The 13,421-nt window shown below is 53.9% G+C and overlaps 3 protein-coding genes across 3 annotated transcripts; 2 read left to right on the top strand and 1 right to left on the bottom strand.

Annotated features, from left to right (window-relative positions):
• Positions 1-2,104: 2,104 nt before the first annotated feature.
• SPBR_01778 (kow motif domain containing protein) lies at positions 2,105-3,343 on the top strand (the record flags this gene model as incomplete). Its single annotated transcript, XM_040760088.1, has 1 exon — positions 2,105-3,343. The coding sequence occupies one exon, from the start codon at positions 2,105-2,107 to the stop codon at positions 3,341-3,343; it is 1,239 nt and encodes a 412-aa protein (XP_040619602.1).
• Positions 3,344-6,705: 3,362 nt separating this feature from the next.
• Positions 6,706-7,308, top strand: SPBR_02059 (uncharacterized protein; the record flags this gene model as incomplete). Its single annotated transcript, XM_040760368.1, has 1 exon — positions 6,706-7,308. One exon carries the CDS (start codon positions 6,706-6,708, stop codon positions 7,306-7,308), a length of 603 nt encoding a protein of 200 aa, XP_040619601.1.
• Positions 7,309-8,211: 903 nt separating this feature from the next.
• Positions 8,212-11,104, bottom strand: SPBR_01305 (uncharacterized protein; the record flags this gene model as incomplete). The annotated part of the gene is made up of 4 exons (XM_040759616.1): positions 8,212-8,299; positions 8,373-9,343; positions 9,429-10,946; positions 11,012-11,104. 4 exons carry the CDS (start codon positions 11,102-11,104, stop codon positions 8,212-8,214), a joined length of 2,670 nt encoding a protein of 889 aa, XP_040619600.1.
• Between the last annotated feature and the right edge of the window lie 2,317 nt (positions 11,105-13,421).

Raw genomic sequence — 13,421 nt, 5'->3', positions numbered from 1 at the left:
AATACGGCACATGGAAGGGGCCGCCGAGTCGTGAGGCGACTGCTCCTTCCATTCCAGCCCTTGCGCACTGGTTGCCTAAGCGGTGAATTGCAAGGAAGGGAAGGTAAGATACGAAATAATTGGCGAGGTTCACATGAGAAAAGAAGGCGCCATTCAGCCTACAGGACTCCTGTTTACAGGGCAACTGCGCAATAGGACAGAAGTCGGTCCTACAATTTGCTGATATCTGGCTTGTCTCACCCACTGCATTCTGCTTTGCTTTTGCTCGGTGACCGTTGGTGGTTCTGTTCGTCCTGTTCTTTGTTGTCTGCGGAGTAAGATTATGTTTGTGTGTTCTGGCTTGCATTTTTCAGGGGGACGGACTGCGAGGCCTGGGGCATAAGCTTGTGCAGGTCCGCCGCCACGCAACGGCTGAGAATGCTAGATGCATATAGGCGATCAGTCAATGTATATGCATCTAAAGCAAAGCCTCCACTTTAAACTAAGACAGTTGGCCGAGAAAGAACAGACGAGTGCACGGGCGAACACGAATGAAAAAAGGGGAAAATGGCGATGGAAGACGACAAAAGTATGACATACGCCGTCGCGCTCTCCTGATTACGACTGCTTTGCTCCCGAGCGACGGACCGTGGAGCTGTTGTCCACTAAAAAACCTAAAAATAGGGAAGATGGGCTTCATCGAAAAGGCATTCTAGTCCACAAGCGGCCAAGCCCCTGGGCAAAAGACGTGGAAACTTGGGAGACCAGCGTGGACGACGTGAAGAATTCGGAGGCACAGAAAGAGAGACAGTGTGTGTGAGAATGTGAAAAGGGAGCCGGCGTTGCATTGATGACAGAGTCACCGCCCGGCCGGGCCCCGACGGCGTTCAGCGATTCTAGCGGTCTGCGAGTTTCCTTACCAGGCTGGAGCAAGCAAAAGTGCAACCGGCCGCGTCGCTGCAGCAGCAGGAATCGCGGTGTGTGCCCGTTCATCAACATCTGACACCAACATGCACAGACGATACAGATAAAGACGGAAGATCGTTTCGTCGCATTTCGCACAAACGACGGCAGAAAGCAGTCGCAGGGCTACTCAGCACCAGAGTCCAGGGTCTAGGCCCGGCCGTGGGGGACAGGCTGCAGCTGTGTCTGTTGCAGTGCCAGAGAAAAAAAGCAATGGTGGTGAACAAACGGTGTGCACAGTCAAACTCGCATACATGCATACAGCACAAATGTCAGGGCGGCTCTTTCCATGGGGAGTCCTACCAGCGACGGCAGGTAGGACTTTTTAGTGGAGCCACTGCCCAACTCAACTGTAGCACTTCGTACGCGTCTCTGGGCGTCTCACTATCTGTGATGGCGATGTGATGGCCCGGAATGAACTGACGTAGCTTCTTGGCGTGGACATGTACTTCTCGTTTCTCGGATTGACAGTTTCCGCCTTGAACCGAGAAAGCCGCACAGCTGCAACGTTTCTGTGTGTCTTGGCAAGGCAATCCAGCACGTGCGCAGATATGTGAGGAAGGAGCGAATCCAAATACACGCATACATGCATATTGAGACGCATGCATACATGCATGTATCAGACAATTACAGGCCCAGTGCGTAGCCAATTCCATCGCCTGCCACGTCCAACATCGACACAGCTACAAAAATTGTCATTCACGGGCGTATCTGCGGCGTCATGTCGCTTGGCATGGATACGAAAGAGGCCGCCTTTGTAAATGCCCTGTTTTGATACACGGCGGAGCTCGGTTTCCAGACTTGGTATGGTCACGTGTGAGCTACCATGCCGGCGACGACCCACCCGCGCCTTCCAATCGGCCAATCGAATCCGGCGCAGGAAGAAAGTACGCTCCGAGAAAAAAATCACCATATTCCAACATTGCGCGACCCAACAGCTTCACCCGCATTGGCTCCCGAGAAAAGGCTTGCCAGGCACGCACCGCTGCACGCCCCAATTGACGACTCTGCTGTGCACGGGGGAAAGCGTGCACTGAAGCCACCGACGACGATCTAAAGCGACAGTCTTTTTCTCTACCCCCCCCCCGGGACTCGACGGGTCCCCACAACCAATCTTATTGTTACCTCTCTCTCTCTCTCCCGTCTCCGCACGACCGCCACGATGTTGAAGATTGCACGCCGCACGGCACAGGCGGAGAAGCAGGCGGCGCGGCGCCAAAAGGTGCGGGAGCGGGCGCTCGATGCCATCCACAGCGACCGCGTGCGGTCGGTCCGTAACCTACTCAACGAGGAGATCCAGCTGCAGGCGCGGCAGGCACGGCGAGCGCGCCGCGAGACGTGGACCATGGGGCCGCTGGCCCCGCAGCGCAACCACGCGGGAGCCACGGCGGACGAGGCGCGGCGCGGCCGGAGCAGCCACACGAACCGGTTTGGCGGCGAGCTGTTTGCCGAGGAGAACCTGCCGCACTGGGGCACGCTGAGCATACGGCGTCTGCGCAACGAGAACACGAGCACGATTACGCCGCGGGAGGCCAATGCGCGGTGTGCGTGGGCGGGGTCGGCCAAGACGCTGTGTCTGGCCGTGGGCGACCGCTGCGTGGTGGTGGAGGGCCCCTTCAAGGGCGCCATTGGCCCCATCAAGGACATCCGGGCCGAGCAGGGCACCCTGACGCTCGAGGGCGTGGCGCGGACCAACATTACGGTTCCGTCGTCGCTCGTCACCGAGGCCGAGCAGTCCGTGCACCAGATCGAGTCGGCGATCCCCATCGACGCCGTGCGTCTCGTGCACCCGCTGACCGACCCGGCCACGGGCAAGACGCGCGACGTCATTGTCCGTGAGCTCAGGCCCGTGGGCTTCTACCGGGACCGCCCGACGCACCGCTCGGGCTTCTCGCGTATCGTGCCCGGCCTCAACGTGCGCATCCCGTGGCCGCGCACGGCGCCGGCCGAGCACGAGGACCAGGACGGCGACACGCTGCGGATCTATGCGGAGCAAGTCACGTTTGTGCCGACGCTGCTGCGGCCGCCGGCGCCGGAGACGGTGCTGGACGAGCTGCGCAACAGGTACTCGCGGTTCCGCACGCGGCACACGCCCGAGTACGTTGCGGCCAAGGAGGCCGAGGAGGCGGCCAGGCAGGAGGCCAAGAAGTACGGCCCCGCGCTGGTCAAGGGCAAGCAGCCTGGTCTGTCGCCGCCGGGCATGCGGACGCCGCTCGAGGAATTCCACATCCAGCAGAAGGCGCTGCGCCGGGCGCGCGGCCAGCCGGAGCTGTCGGACGACATGCTGGAGCAGATTGGCCGTCTGATGGCGCAGAGCAAGATCACGGCGCTGAACAATGCGGGCATGAGCGAGGTGCCGCCATCAGATGCACAGTCGACGACACAAGCACCGCAGCCATGATCGCAGCCGGCGGCCATGCGGACATTGGCATGACTGGCAACCCTCTTGCGACCTCCGACCATCTTGAGAGACTGGACATAGTCTCGTTTCTTTCATCGTTCGACCTCCACGTGTCACCCTCATTGCCCTCCCCTCCTCCCCCATCCCTTCTATTTTTATTGTATTTTATTTCCAAGCGACGACCGGACGGAGAAATGAGGCGAAGCAGCATCATCTTCATCTAAAATCACCTGTACAAATCATCACATAGGAGCAAAAGATGAGATATTTTGTAAGATATCCCTTACACTAGAAGAAACTAAAATCAAAAAATCAAATGAAAGAAAAAGCATACGCTATAAACACCCACTCTATTCTTGATTCTCGAGGTGTGCGATGCAATGTCTGTCCAACGTGATATTTCGTATCAGATGGGGCACGCAGGTCCTATGCTCTGACGCCAAGCAAAAATAGAGAGAAGCGTAGATGGCGATGGGGAGCCCTAAGCGAGATCAAGACGTAAAAGCAATACTGCAGTGGGCGCCCGGTAACGGCCGCGCCTCCTGCGCGTCGAATTGTTGTGCCTGAAGGATTGCTGAATTCCTCGCCGCACTTTATCTTCCTCGACTCGGAAAGGAAGCGTCTCACGGAGTCGTCGTCATCGTCTTTATTTCGCAATCGTTTATTTTTGTTTTCACCATTACAGACATGCATCATAAAAAAATCAAAGGGCGTTCGCCGGGCTCGGTTCTGGCGGTTCGATATTAAAACCCACCCAAGGACAAGAGAGGCACAGGCACAGACACAACGTAGACACGGACTTCAAACGTCCACCGAGAGAGAATAGCAAGCCACACTTTTGTCGTAGACGTAGATGAACTTCACTACCTCTGGTCAACGATGGGACTGCGGTCCAGCGAGAGTGTCTCCGTTTTGGCGGATCCCAGCCACAGGCAAGTCGAGAAAGCGGGAGACGCGGGAGACGCAGGAGACGCGTATGTGTGAACGACGATGGAATGCCAATATAGAAGCACGTCAAGATGGGGCTTTGAGGCTTTGAGGATTTGATTTTCGGTGTTGGAAAGAGGCCAAGACAGGGGACTGGCATCTCCGAGCCTCTTTGTATCGTACCTCGTGTCTCGTGTTCAGTGTTCAATGGGACATTCGAAGCAAGTCTCGAGGACGTAAGATGATGAAAGCAGGGGTGTCGTGGAAGAGCCAATATAGAGCAAATTGTGCTATTTTCTTTTTTTTTTTTTTTTTTTTTTTTTTTTTTGGGGAAACTCAAAATGAGACGAGAAGAAACGTCAATTCATGTGGAATCGACGCGGCGAGTCAATTCGAGTCCGCGTCGGTCCCGGACCACGCAGGGCAACATTGGTTTTATGTTCTTGTTTGTATATCCTTTAAAAAAATAGAAAAAAAGAAAAAAAGAAAAAAAACGGCGAACTGGCAACCTCTGCTCGTATGTGCAGTTACGTGGCGAATGGTCGCAAGACGTTGACCTAAGGTTGGTTTACAGATGCCAATGTTTCACAACTTTGCTGCCGTGATTTTCAATTCGTCATTTGTCTCCCGCCTCGATCCGCCAAGCCAAATACAAGGAAAAGAAAAGAAATCGGATCACGAATCACGAAACACGAATCACGGATCGCAACGTCCCTCGCCTACCACAAACGATAGCCTTGTCTCTGGTGCCTGGAAGAGTGGTGTTACAAAAATAAGGTCATCCTGCTGCACCAGCACAAGATCTCTACCGATCGACTCAGGCACAACGGTCGTGCTCAATCCCACAGACTGGCCTTTTCCTGTAGGGCTGGCGAGCAGTCCAGAACGTCCAAAGGCAAAGTCAAATGCTCCAATTAGTAGCCATGGAGAGACTTGAGCACAAAAGGAACAAAACGATAGAATTGGGGAGACCGGGAGCTGGGGGGGGAGGACTCGTCGGAACAGCGCCAGGACACAGCCCTGCTTTTCTCCTCTTTTATTTCCCGGAAATCTTTGTCGATCCTTCGGAGTTCGTGGCCACCATGTTGATGTACTTTGGGGCTTTACTCGTCTTTCGTTTCTCGCTTTCTCGGCAGCGGGAGAATAAATTGACTTCGCCTTTGCCCAGAGCTTATCCTGAATCCTTGCAGATATTCATCCAGATGGGCCGGCCGACAACCTGGTCACCTCGCCGTGGGAAAAGAAGAGCTTGGGGGCCAAAGATGCGGTTGTTTAATAACGACAGAATAGAGCACTTATTTTTAATTCTTTGTTTTATTTTCAGAAATCTGTGCTCCTGCTCCTGCAGCGTCTGTTGGCAACGCGTGGCTGTGATGATGCCGTCTCATAAAATAAAAAACGGATGCACACAATCACATGCACGACACCGCCACGCTTTTGATTCATCTGTACGCCCCAAGAACAATAGACACCGGGCCCTGGTACCAACTGTCCCGTATCTCGTCTCATCTTCTCGTGGGATGTTTTGTTTCTCGAGTTTTATGTAAGACACGTCATCAACGGCTTGGATGGAACGCAAATCGTCGTCCTCAGGACTCGCAACCATCTTCTCCTTGCAAAGGATGCTTCTCATGTGAACTATGTAAACAAATCTCATCATCAGTAGATCACTGTAGAATCACAGAACCACGAGATAAATACAGGGGAAAAAATATCCCGTCCGCTACAAGATAACGCGATATCTCGCAGTCCATCGGGAACCATGTATGGTTATGTCTTGGGACTCTGTCTATCTGTCGGAAAGCCACTGTAGCCGACGAATGGATGGATGAACGAAACACAACGTCCCCCAAAGGCCATTTCACGACATTTCACGAGTTCTTTTCGCACGCCTCCTTCAGCTGTAAGAACCATCGCTCCTTTCTTTGTAGCCCCTCGGCGAGTGTGAGCAGAACTTGTATATTGACTGCCACACAAAGCCCGCATCGCCACAACGATGGATGAGAGACTGTGATGGCCGTCCCGGAGAGGTGCCCCCCTTTTATTTATTTTTATTTCCGGTAGGATCGGCCAAGGGCCGCATCCATGACAATCATGAAAAAGACATCCAGAAAGGGAGACCGAAGACCTGCAAGACAGACATCCCGACTCCGGACTCTTGATAAGCCAACTCCGACGGGCAGACGTTGGAAAAGACACTACGCTTACACGTCCGCAGACATCCTCCATCCTCGACTTCTTTCTGTGATAGACGCAGACCTCATCCGAACATAAATAGAGCTCTTGTCCTCCCTCGAATCTCCTCATTTTTTCTTTTCTTCATCCACAACAACCAGCAAACCAAGCAACTCCCTTGACCATCTCTCAACTTCTTCACCACCCTTCTTTCTTTCTTCTTCTTCTTCAAAAAAAACACCCCTCCAACCACCTCCAAAATGCTTTTCAACGCTGCTGCCTCTACTCTCTTCCTGGCTGGCTCTGCCTTTGCCGCCGTCATCCAGCGGGACGTCCCCGCCGTCAATGAAACGGCCGATGCCATTGACTTTATCGTCGACGCGCCCCTGGCCGTGTCCTTGGGCCCGTTCCTGAGCCTCATCGAGACCATCGATGCGGTGCCCGACTCGGTTGTGGCCGCCGGCGACGACGCCGTCCACAACTGGCTCGCCCCCATTGGCGCCTCGGCCGTGGCGGCCATCCCCGCTCCCAATGCCGCGGTCGTGGTCCGCAGCACCGACGCCACCAATGCCGCCGATGCGGCAGACACGACGGCCGCCGTCCAGGCCGTCAACGGCCTCGTCAAGGACCTCGAGTGCGCCGCTGCCGTGGCGGCGGCCATTGCCGGCGACGTCCTGCCCGCGGCCAAGCTTCTCAAGGCCAAGAAGCTGGTCAAGGCCCTCGGCGGTGTCAAGAAGGTCGCGAAGCTCTTCCTGCACTTTAGCAGCAACCGCGACGAGGCCATCAAGGAGGCCGGCAAGACCCTCGTCGACCTTGTCGAGATCCTCCTGGGCATTGACAGCATCAAGAAGCACTGCAAGTAAATGATGGACGACGCGTCTCCTTTTTTGTATAGAGGAAGAGACAGAAACCGTTTCCCTTCCTATCATTGAGTACATCGTCATCACAACATCTTGCTTGGGGCCAGCACATGGTAAAGCTACGGCATCGCATCGTCATACAGAGTGCAGCAAATTTTGGTTCTGGAGGATATTTGTTTTGTCTGAGCGTGTCGTTCTTTCGTCTACTTCCCACATCTCTTCCCGCCTCTTTCCATCCTCTTTCCATCTTCTCCTTCTCCTTCTTTCTCTCTCTTCTTTTTCTTGTCTCCTTTTCTTTTCATTTTCCTATTACATCTCTGTTGATATACACACACATATCGATAGATCTCTCTATATCTGGCCGTGCACACACAAATACAATTTTGAATATTCAACCAAAGCTTGAGATTGCTTCCAGACTTCAGCTTGGCAGGGCCTAGCTTACAGGATGTGCATTCCTCCCGTTCCGATCCTGGAATGAGTGCTCCGTAAATACCCGTCGTGGGATGGTTGCTAAAGATAAGCACTTTATATTATCTCCGGTAGGCTGCTAAAGATAGAATAGAGAAAGAAATAAAAAGCAAGAGGATGAGCAGGCTGCATGGTCAGCAGTCAATACGGCCATCCCAGGGATATATAATATAAATGCAAACTTTGTATTGTACAGACAATAAGTAGAAAGATAAAAGGCCAGATAAAACATAAGCCACCAACGTAAAAACTATACAATAAACATAGGAAAATAAAATGGCGTCGGGCCAATAGTTGTTTCGTGAGGTGGTTCTTCGTTCATGCACTTCTTGACATCTTGAATCATGGGGGTATCGTCTGCAATCTCAAAATTGAGGCGTGGCGTCATCACTTCGTTATAGTTATTTCGTCTCAGGATCATTCGTTTTCGTCGTTTTAGTCGTCACCGTAGGCCGGCTGGCCTTCCACGAGGATGACTACCGTTATTGTGGCGGCATATGCTTCTCGGATGGCGCATGCCAAGCTAGTATGTAGTGTCAGCATATTCCACAAGGGGATAAAATATGGGATCAATAGCTGCGCAGAAGTGGACGCACCAAGTCTCCTTCACATCAGCCACAATGGCACTGAGCCCCCAATGCGAGCACCATGCACGTGCCAGGACTTCGTTGTCCGGCACGCCAAATGCCTCCACTACGAGAACCTTTTCGTCGTCCCCGTCCTTCGAGACGGATGGGTAGCGAGGGCCAGGGATACCTGCACCCCCAAAGCGGACTGTCGGTGGCACCGTCTGGTTCCGGGCGTGGGCGGAATGCGCTGTCGCAGCGGCCGTACCGGGGGACGGGCAAGGCGTGGCCCAGTCGTGGACGTTGACAATCTCGTCGGCCTTGACGACATCGTATACGTAATCAAAAAAGAGCGGATGCGGCTTGTTGGAGCAAGGCCACGCACAAACAAAGGAAACATCGTAGTTAAGGCGCATCGGCCACGATATGCCGTCAATGGCAAACTGGACGGAGGCGTCGAACCAGCGAGGGGCAGTGCTGCTGCCTGGAACAGGTGTGCCAGCTGTCGAGGGTGGTGGCAGAGAGCCGGAGCCGGCCGAAGCCGGGCTGGCGCCTGTTGAGGGACCTGGCGTAGCAGCAGGACGGAGAGTCAATAGCTCAATACGAACGGTGTCTACGACGTCCGACGAGTCCGCCGAAACAAGATTGTATTCCTTGACGGGGAAGACTTCGGCAGGCGGTCCAAGTGGGTCGGAGCGTTCGGCCATCGTGAGCGCATCGTCTGGCGAGAGGTCCTGTCGTGGTCGTCGGGTCCGAATGCGGGCAATCTGTGACCGGCCGAGATCGACCGTTGGGCGGGCAGGGCCGATCCAGCCGGCAAGCTCCCGGCAAGTTGGCGCCAACACCTTGCCGACAATACACGTTGACGTCCAGTATGTGTAGCTGTTGCGGTACTGGAAACCGCAATTGGGATGCAAATGGGTGAGCAAAGACAGATCGTCGGTGGCTTGGTCGGGATCGACGTCGATGAGGGCGTTCATGATTGTAAATGGGAACGTCGGCTGTCCATGGGGTTAGCATATATCAAATGGATTACATCGGTGCATCGGTGCACAGGTGAAGAGTGGAGTGTCGAGAATGACGTACCCCGGGTAGTACAAGGCCACTGAAAAAGGCCATGGCATGCGAGCTGATAGAGGTGAGGCTGCCATCGGCATCGCGCTGCTTCAAGTTGGCTACGGTCGCCGCGTAGTTGGGCCACTTCATCATGCCGGCAAAGCGTTTGAACATGCGGACTTGGCGGTTCTTGAGCTTGAGTCGAAGTTTCACTTGATCGGCCGATTTTCCATAGGCATCCACGCGGATGTTGTCCTGCCAGCGACGGGCGAGGGCCAGGTCCCACTGGAGCGACGGCGGGAGTTGCTGGAGAAGTTTCTCCTTGGCCCAGTCGCTGTGGTGGCGGGACGAGATGCGAAGGTCGAGTTCGATGCTGAGCAGTAGCTGGTGGAAGAACCGTTGATACTGCTCATGGTTGGAGTGGCCGGTGTCAAAAATAAAACGGGTGGCGACCTGGTTGCGCGGAACCGTAAAGTCGATCCAGTAGTCGGGGCGTGACAACACCAAGATTAGATCGGTAATCTGCTTGTCCAAAGTACGGTGGGGGCCAAACATTCGGTCGGGATCTCTTAAGAGGCGGCGATATAGGTTGCGGTAAAGGCGGTCCTCGTCGTCTTCGCATAGGCCATTCAGTTGGATGTCTCGTAGTCGCTGGCATATCTGTGTGAGGTTGACGTCGCGCGGGCGGACCCCGGAGTCGCGCAGGGCAATCGTCGGCGGCAAGGATCCAGAGAGGCCGGCCCAATGGTTCAGGGTAATGGTGCCCGGCCGTCGGCCAAAGCAAAATGCGAAGCTTGGCTGCTCGAGTGTGTCCCAAGGCGAGAGTGGAGTTTGAGATGAACTCGCAGAAGAGCCTGGCCCTTGGTTGATGCGCATTGTCATGAACTGCGTCATGGAGTTGTGTAGATCTATGCCGTCCGTCGAGATGTCGCCGTTGTTGCTGTTGTTCCTGTCCACATCCCTCTCCCCGCGGCGGTCGCCTCGTCCCCTGTCACGATCGCGATCCCCATCTCTGCTATGTCGTCCGCTTCGACTTGCGCCCGATGTCTTCTGGTTTCCCGTCGATGTGCTGTAGAGGGTAAAGTACTGGTCGGACATGTGCGGAACGTCCTTTCGGAAGCCGCTGTAGACAGGTGCACCCCGGGAAATGTACTCAATGGCCCCTCCCAGAGGGAGTTCTGTGTCGGCGGGGATGTTGTTCGGAGGCCACTCGGTTAACGGGCTGACTGGAACAGAGGAGTAGGAAGTCCCGTTGCTTTTCGGCGCGGGGCTTGCCTTGCCCTTTGCACGCTTTGTGCCGCCGGCGGACTTGGACATGGCCCTGTCAGGGTATTGGTAGACTGCCGCTTGATTGCCGCCATTAGCAGGCGCCGAGACCTTCTCTTTCTGGTATCTCGCTGGCTGCTGTTCCTGCACCGGAATGGGACCTGGCTGCCGGACTTGGGTAGGGCCTGGCCGGCGAAGCCCAGGAGGTGTTCTCCGAGTGGCTGGGACATGAACGTCTCCATCTGGACTGTCCCCTGTGGTCTTCTTGGGGTGGTTCTTTTCCTGATTCGTGTAGGTTAGCTTTGGGAGACACTTTCGTCATGTTTCGAGGATAGCCACAGCCGTACAAGTTTTGCATTTTTGCCCTTGGAGCTTCGCGAGCGGAAGAGGTTGCTCCAGAAACCTCGTTTCTCTTGTTTTGCGTCTTTTGTGGTGTTCATGGTGGCTCATTGTAATGTGAGAAGATGGTGCTGCTAAATGCGATGTTTGACATCGACTGGATCGAGGCGATCGATGATGGCGATGGTTCTGTGCTGCTTGTTTAGAATATATCTTGGAATGAGACGAAGGTGGTGAGAGTTGAAAAAATGTGAAGATAGTACAAGGATATGCGGAAGTTGAAGGGGCTCTTATGCAGATATTAAAAATATAAAGAATAAAAATGTAAAGTGCTATTAATTGTCGCCAGCCCGGCGGAGAGGTCGCATGTGGAGAACAGAGCCGAGGGCAAAGGATTGCTTTGATGCAACCACTTTGCCTCGCAGCTGGACTGGCTACTAAAAGGGAGCTATGTGTTGTTCGTGCACCACACTCTCGTATGCCGACTGCACACCCCTGCCCCGCGCGTTTATAGGAAGAGGCGAAAGTCAAACCCAGACGTGTGAGGTCAGAGGGAGGGAGCTTGGTATCCTTGGTATCTTGCGTGGCTGGGTGGCTGTGGGACAGGCCGATCTGGGCATGTGAGGGTGTGAGTGGTTGGTGGGCGGACGTAATGCGCTAACAGTCGTCAGCGGTTTGCGTTGCAGTTGAAAAACAACTCGCTGTGGCGGGACAGGAGAGCAGAAAGTGAAAAATCAAAAGTGAAGCAAAAAAGAGAATCGAGATGCGATATATTGGACGACCGGATTAGAAACTATGAGACTAGGAAGGAGCAAAAAAAGGGGAAGGCGCGCCGTGTCGTGGGTTACAACGGAATTGAATGCGGAAAGAGCGAGCCAGCCAGCCAGTTGCCCAAAAGACACTGAAAAGGTGCATGCATGGGACTGGACAAATTGGGAAGTTACGATGGGCGGCGGGCGACAAACACGGCATCGACAAAAGGGATGATAATGCAACTGCAAACAATAAAAAGCACAGGTAAGGAGGCCGCATATTGTGGGAATGCGTATGCTCTGAAAGCGTGCCAGCTATCCGGCACGGGCAAAGCACAGACTGTGTGATACGCGTAGATTAACTGTTTGCTACGTACTCCGTAGGCTCCCAGCAAACCGGCTGTTTCTGGTTGTAGCCTTTGTGTCTGGGGAAGGTGAGAGCGACGGAACTGGTGGTTGCCCATTTCTCGTCTCGAGGTTCTTCCTCCCCAAAAGGGCAATTTGTCAAGCCTGACTGGAAACAGAAGGCACGAGCCGCAACCAAGTGGGCAGTGAGTTGTCACGATCGAACGTCAAGTCCCCCCTCCGACGTTCTCCTATCTGTCTTGCCATCTCCTCATCGTCTCCTGCATACTTGTCTCGCCCGAGACATTGGCTGTTTGAGCGTTTTGCTTGTTTGTGGGCGAGTCGTTGCTTCTTCCAAAAGAGGCGGTCTGCGGGTAATTTACTGGTCTGTGCTGCAACGTTGGTGCAGCTCCGTTTTCTTGCTTCTCCTTTTTTGTTCTCTTATATTTTTTTGTCTCTCTTCTTCTTATTTCAAATGCGCCTCTCCTCCTCAGCTGCCTGCAGCCATATGCACGCAGATATGCACCTCCTGCCACCAAAATATCCCAGCCTTTACCAATCAAAAAGGAGCCCACGACGAGACGCCAAAACGTGTGTTTGGCAGAATGGGGCCAACCGATGCGCGTCTGGCAAGGCTGCAGCTTGGGATTGGGTGGCGGAGGGCAAAAAGAACGAACGTGAGTAGAAGACGAAGTGTTTCAAAACGAGAGGGCCAAAGAGGTTCGGAGCCAAGGCAACGACACTTTTTGCGGCGGCCTCCTCGCCTTTGGGCGACACTCCGTTTCAGCGAAACACAAAGTCTGTTGACAACTGGTTGGCTTCAAGATTGTGCCTCCAGGCGTGCCTACCAAAATGCTGTACTTTGTCAGTGGCACAGAGATTCGAGTGAAAGCATGCCACGATTGCAAGCAGCCACATGGTAGGCTGGGAGCGGCACTAAGCCGCCGTGGCTTGCTGTTAAAATAAACAAACGACATACGACGTCATACAGACACGTCTGGCTTCACTTCTCGACCCCCCATGTCTGCCAGTTTTGCCCGTCCGAGTAACCCCGAATGGCAGAAGGCCACATATAACAATGCCACCGCAAGATACGATGCAGGCGGCCATAACGAACATGCTCTCGTTCGCCAAATATTGCGAAACAAACTTGTAAATTACAACCTTGACAAGGCACCCAAAATAGAAATGCAGCTGTCCTAACGAATAAAAGAAACAAAAACAAGACCAAAGATGCAACTAGGAATACAAAATGGAACAGAAGACTAAACGCATGAAAACGACAGCCCTGTCTCGCTTTAATATGCTTGGTTGATTAAGA

The sequence above is a fragment of the Sporothrix brasiliensis genome, assembly GCF_000820605.1.
Source record: "Sporothrix brasiliensis 5110 chromosome Unknown Cont18, whole genome shotgun sequence".
Lineage (NCBI taxonomy): Eukaryota > Fungi > Ascomycota > Sordariomycetes > Ophiostomatales > Ophiostomataceae > Sporothrix > Sporothrix brasiliensis.
Note: the sequence above shows the minus strand (reverse complement) of the source record. Positions and strands in the feature narration are given on the sequence as shown.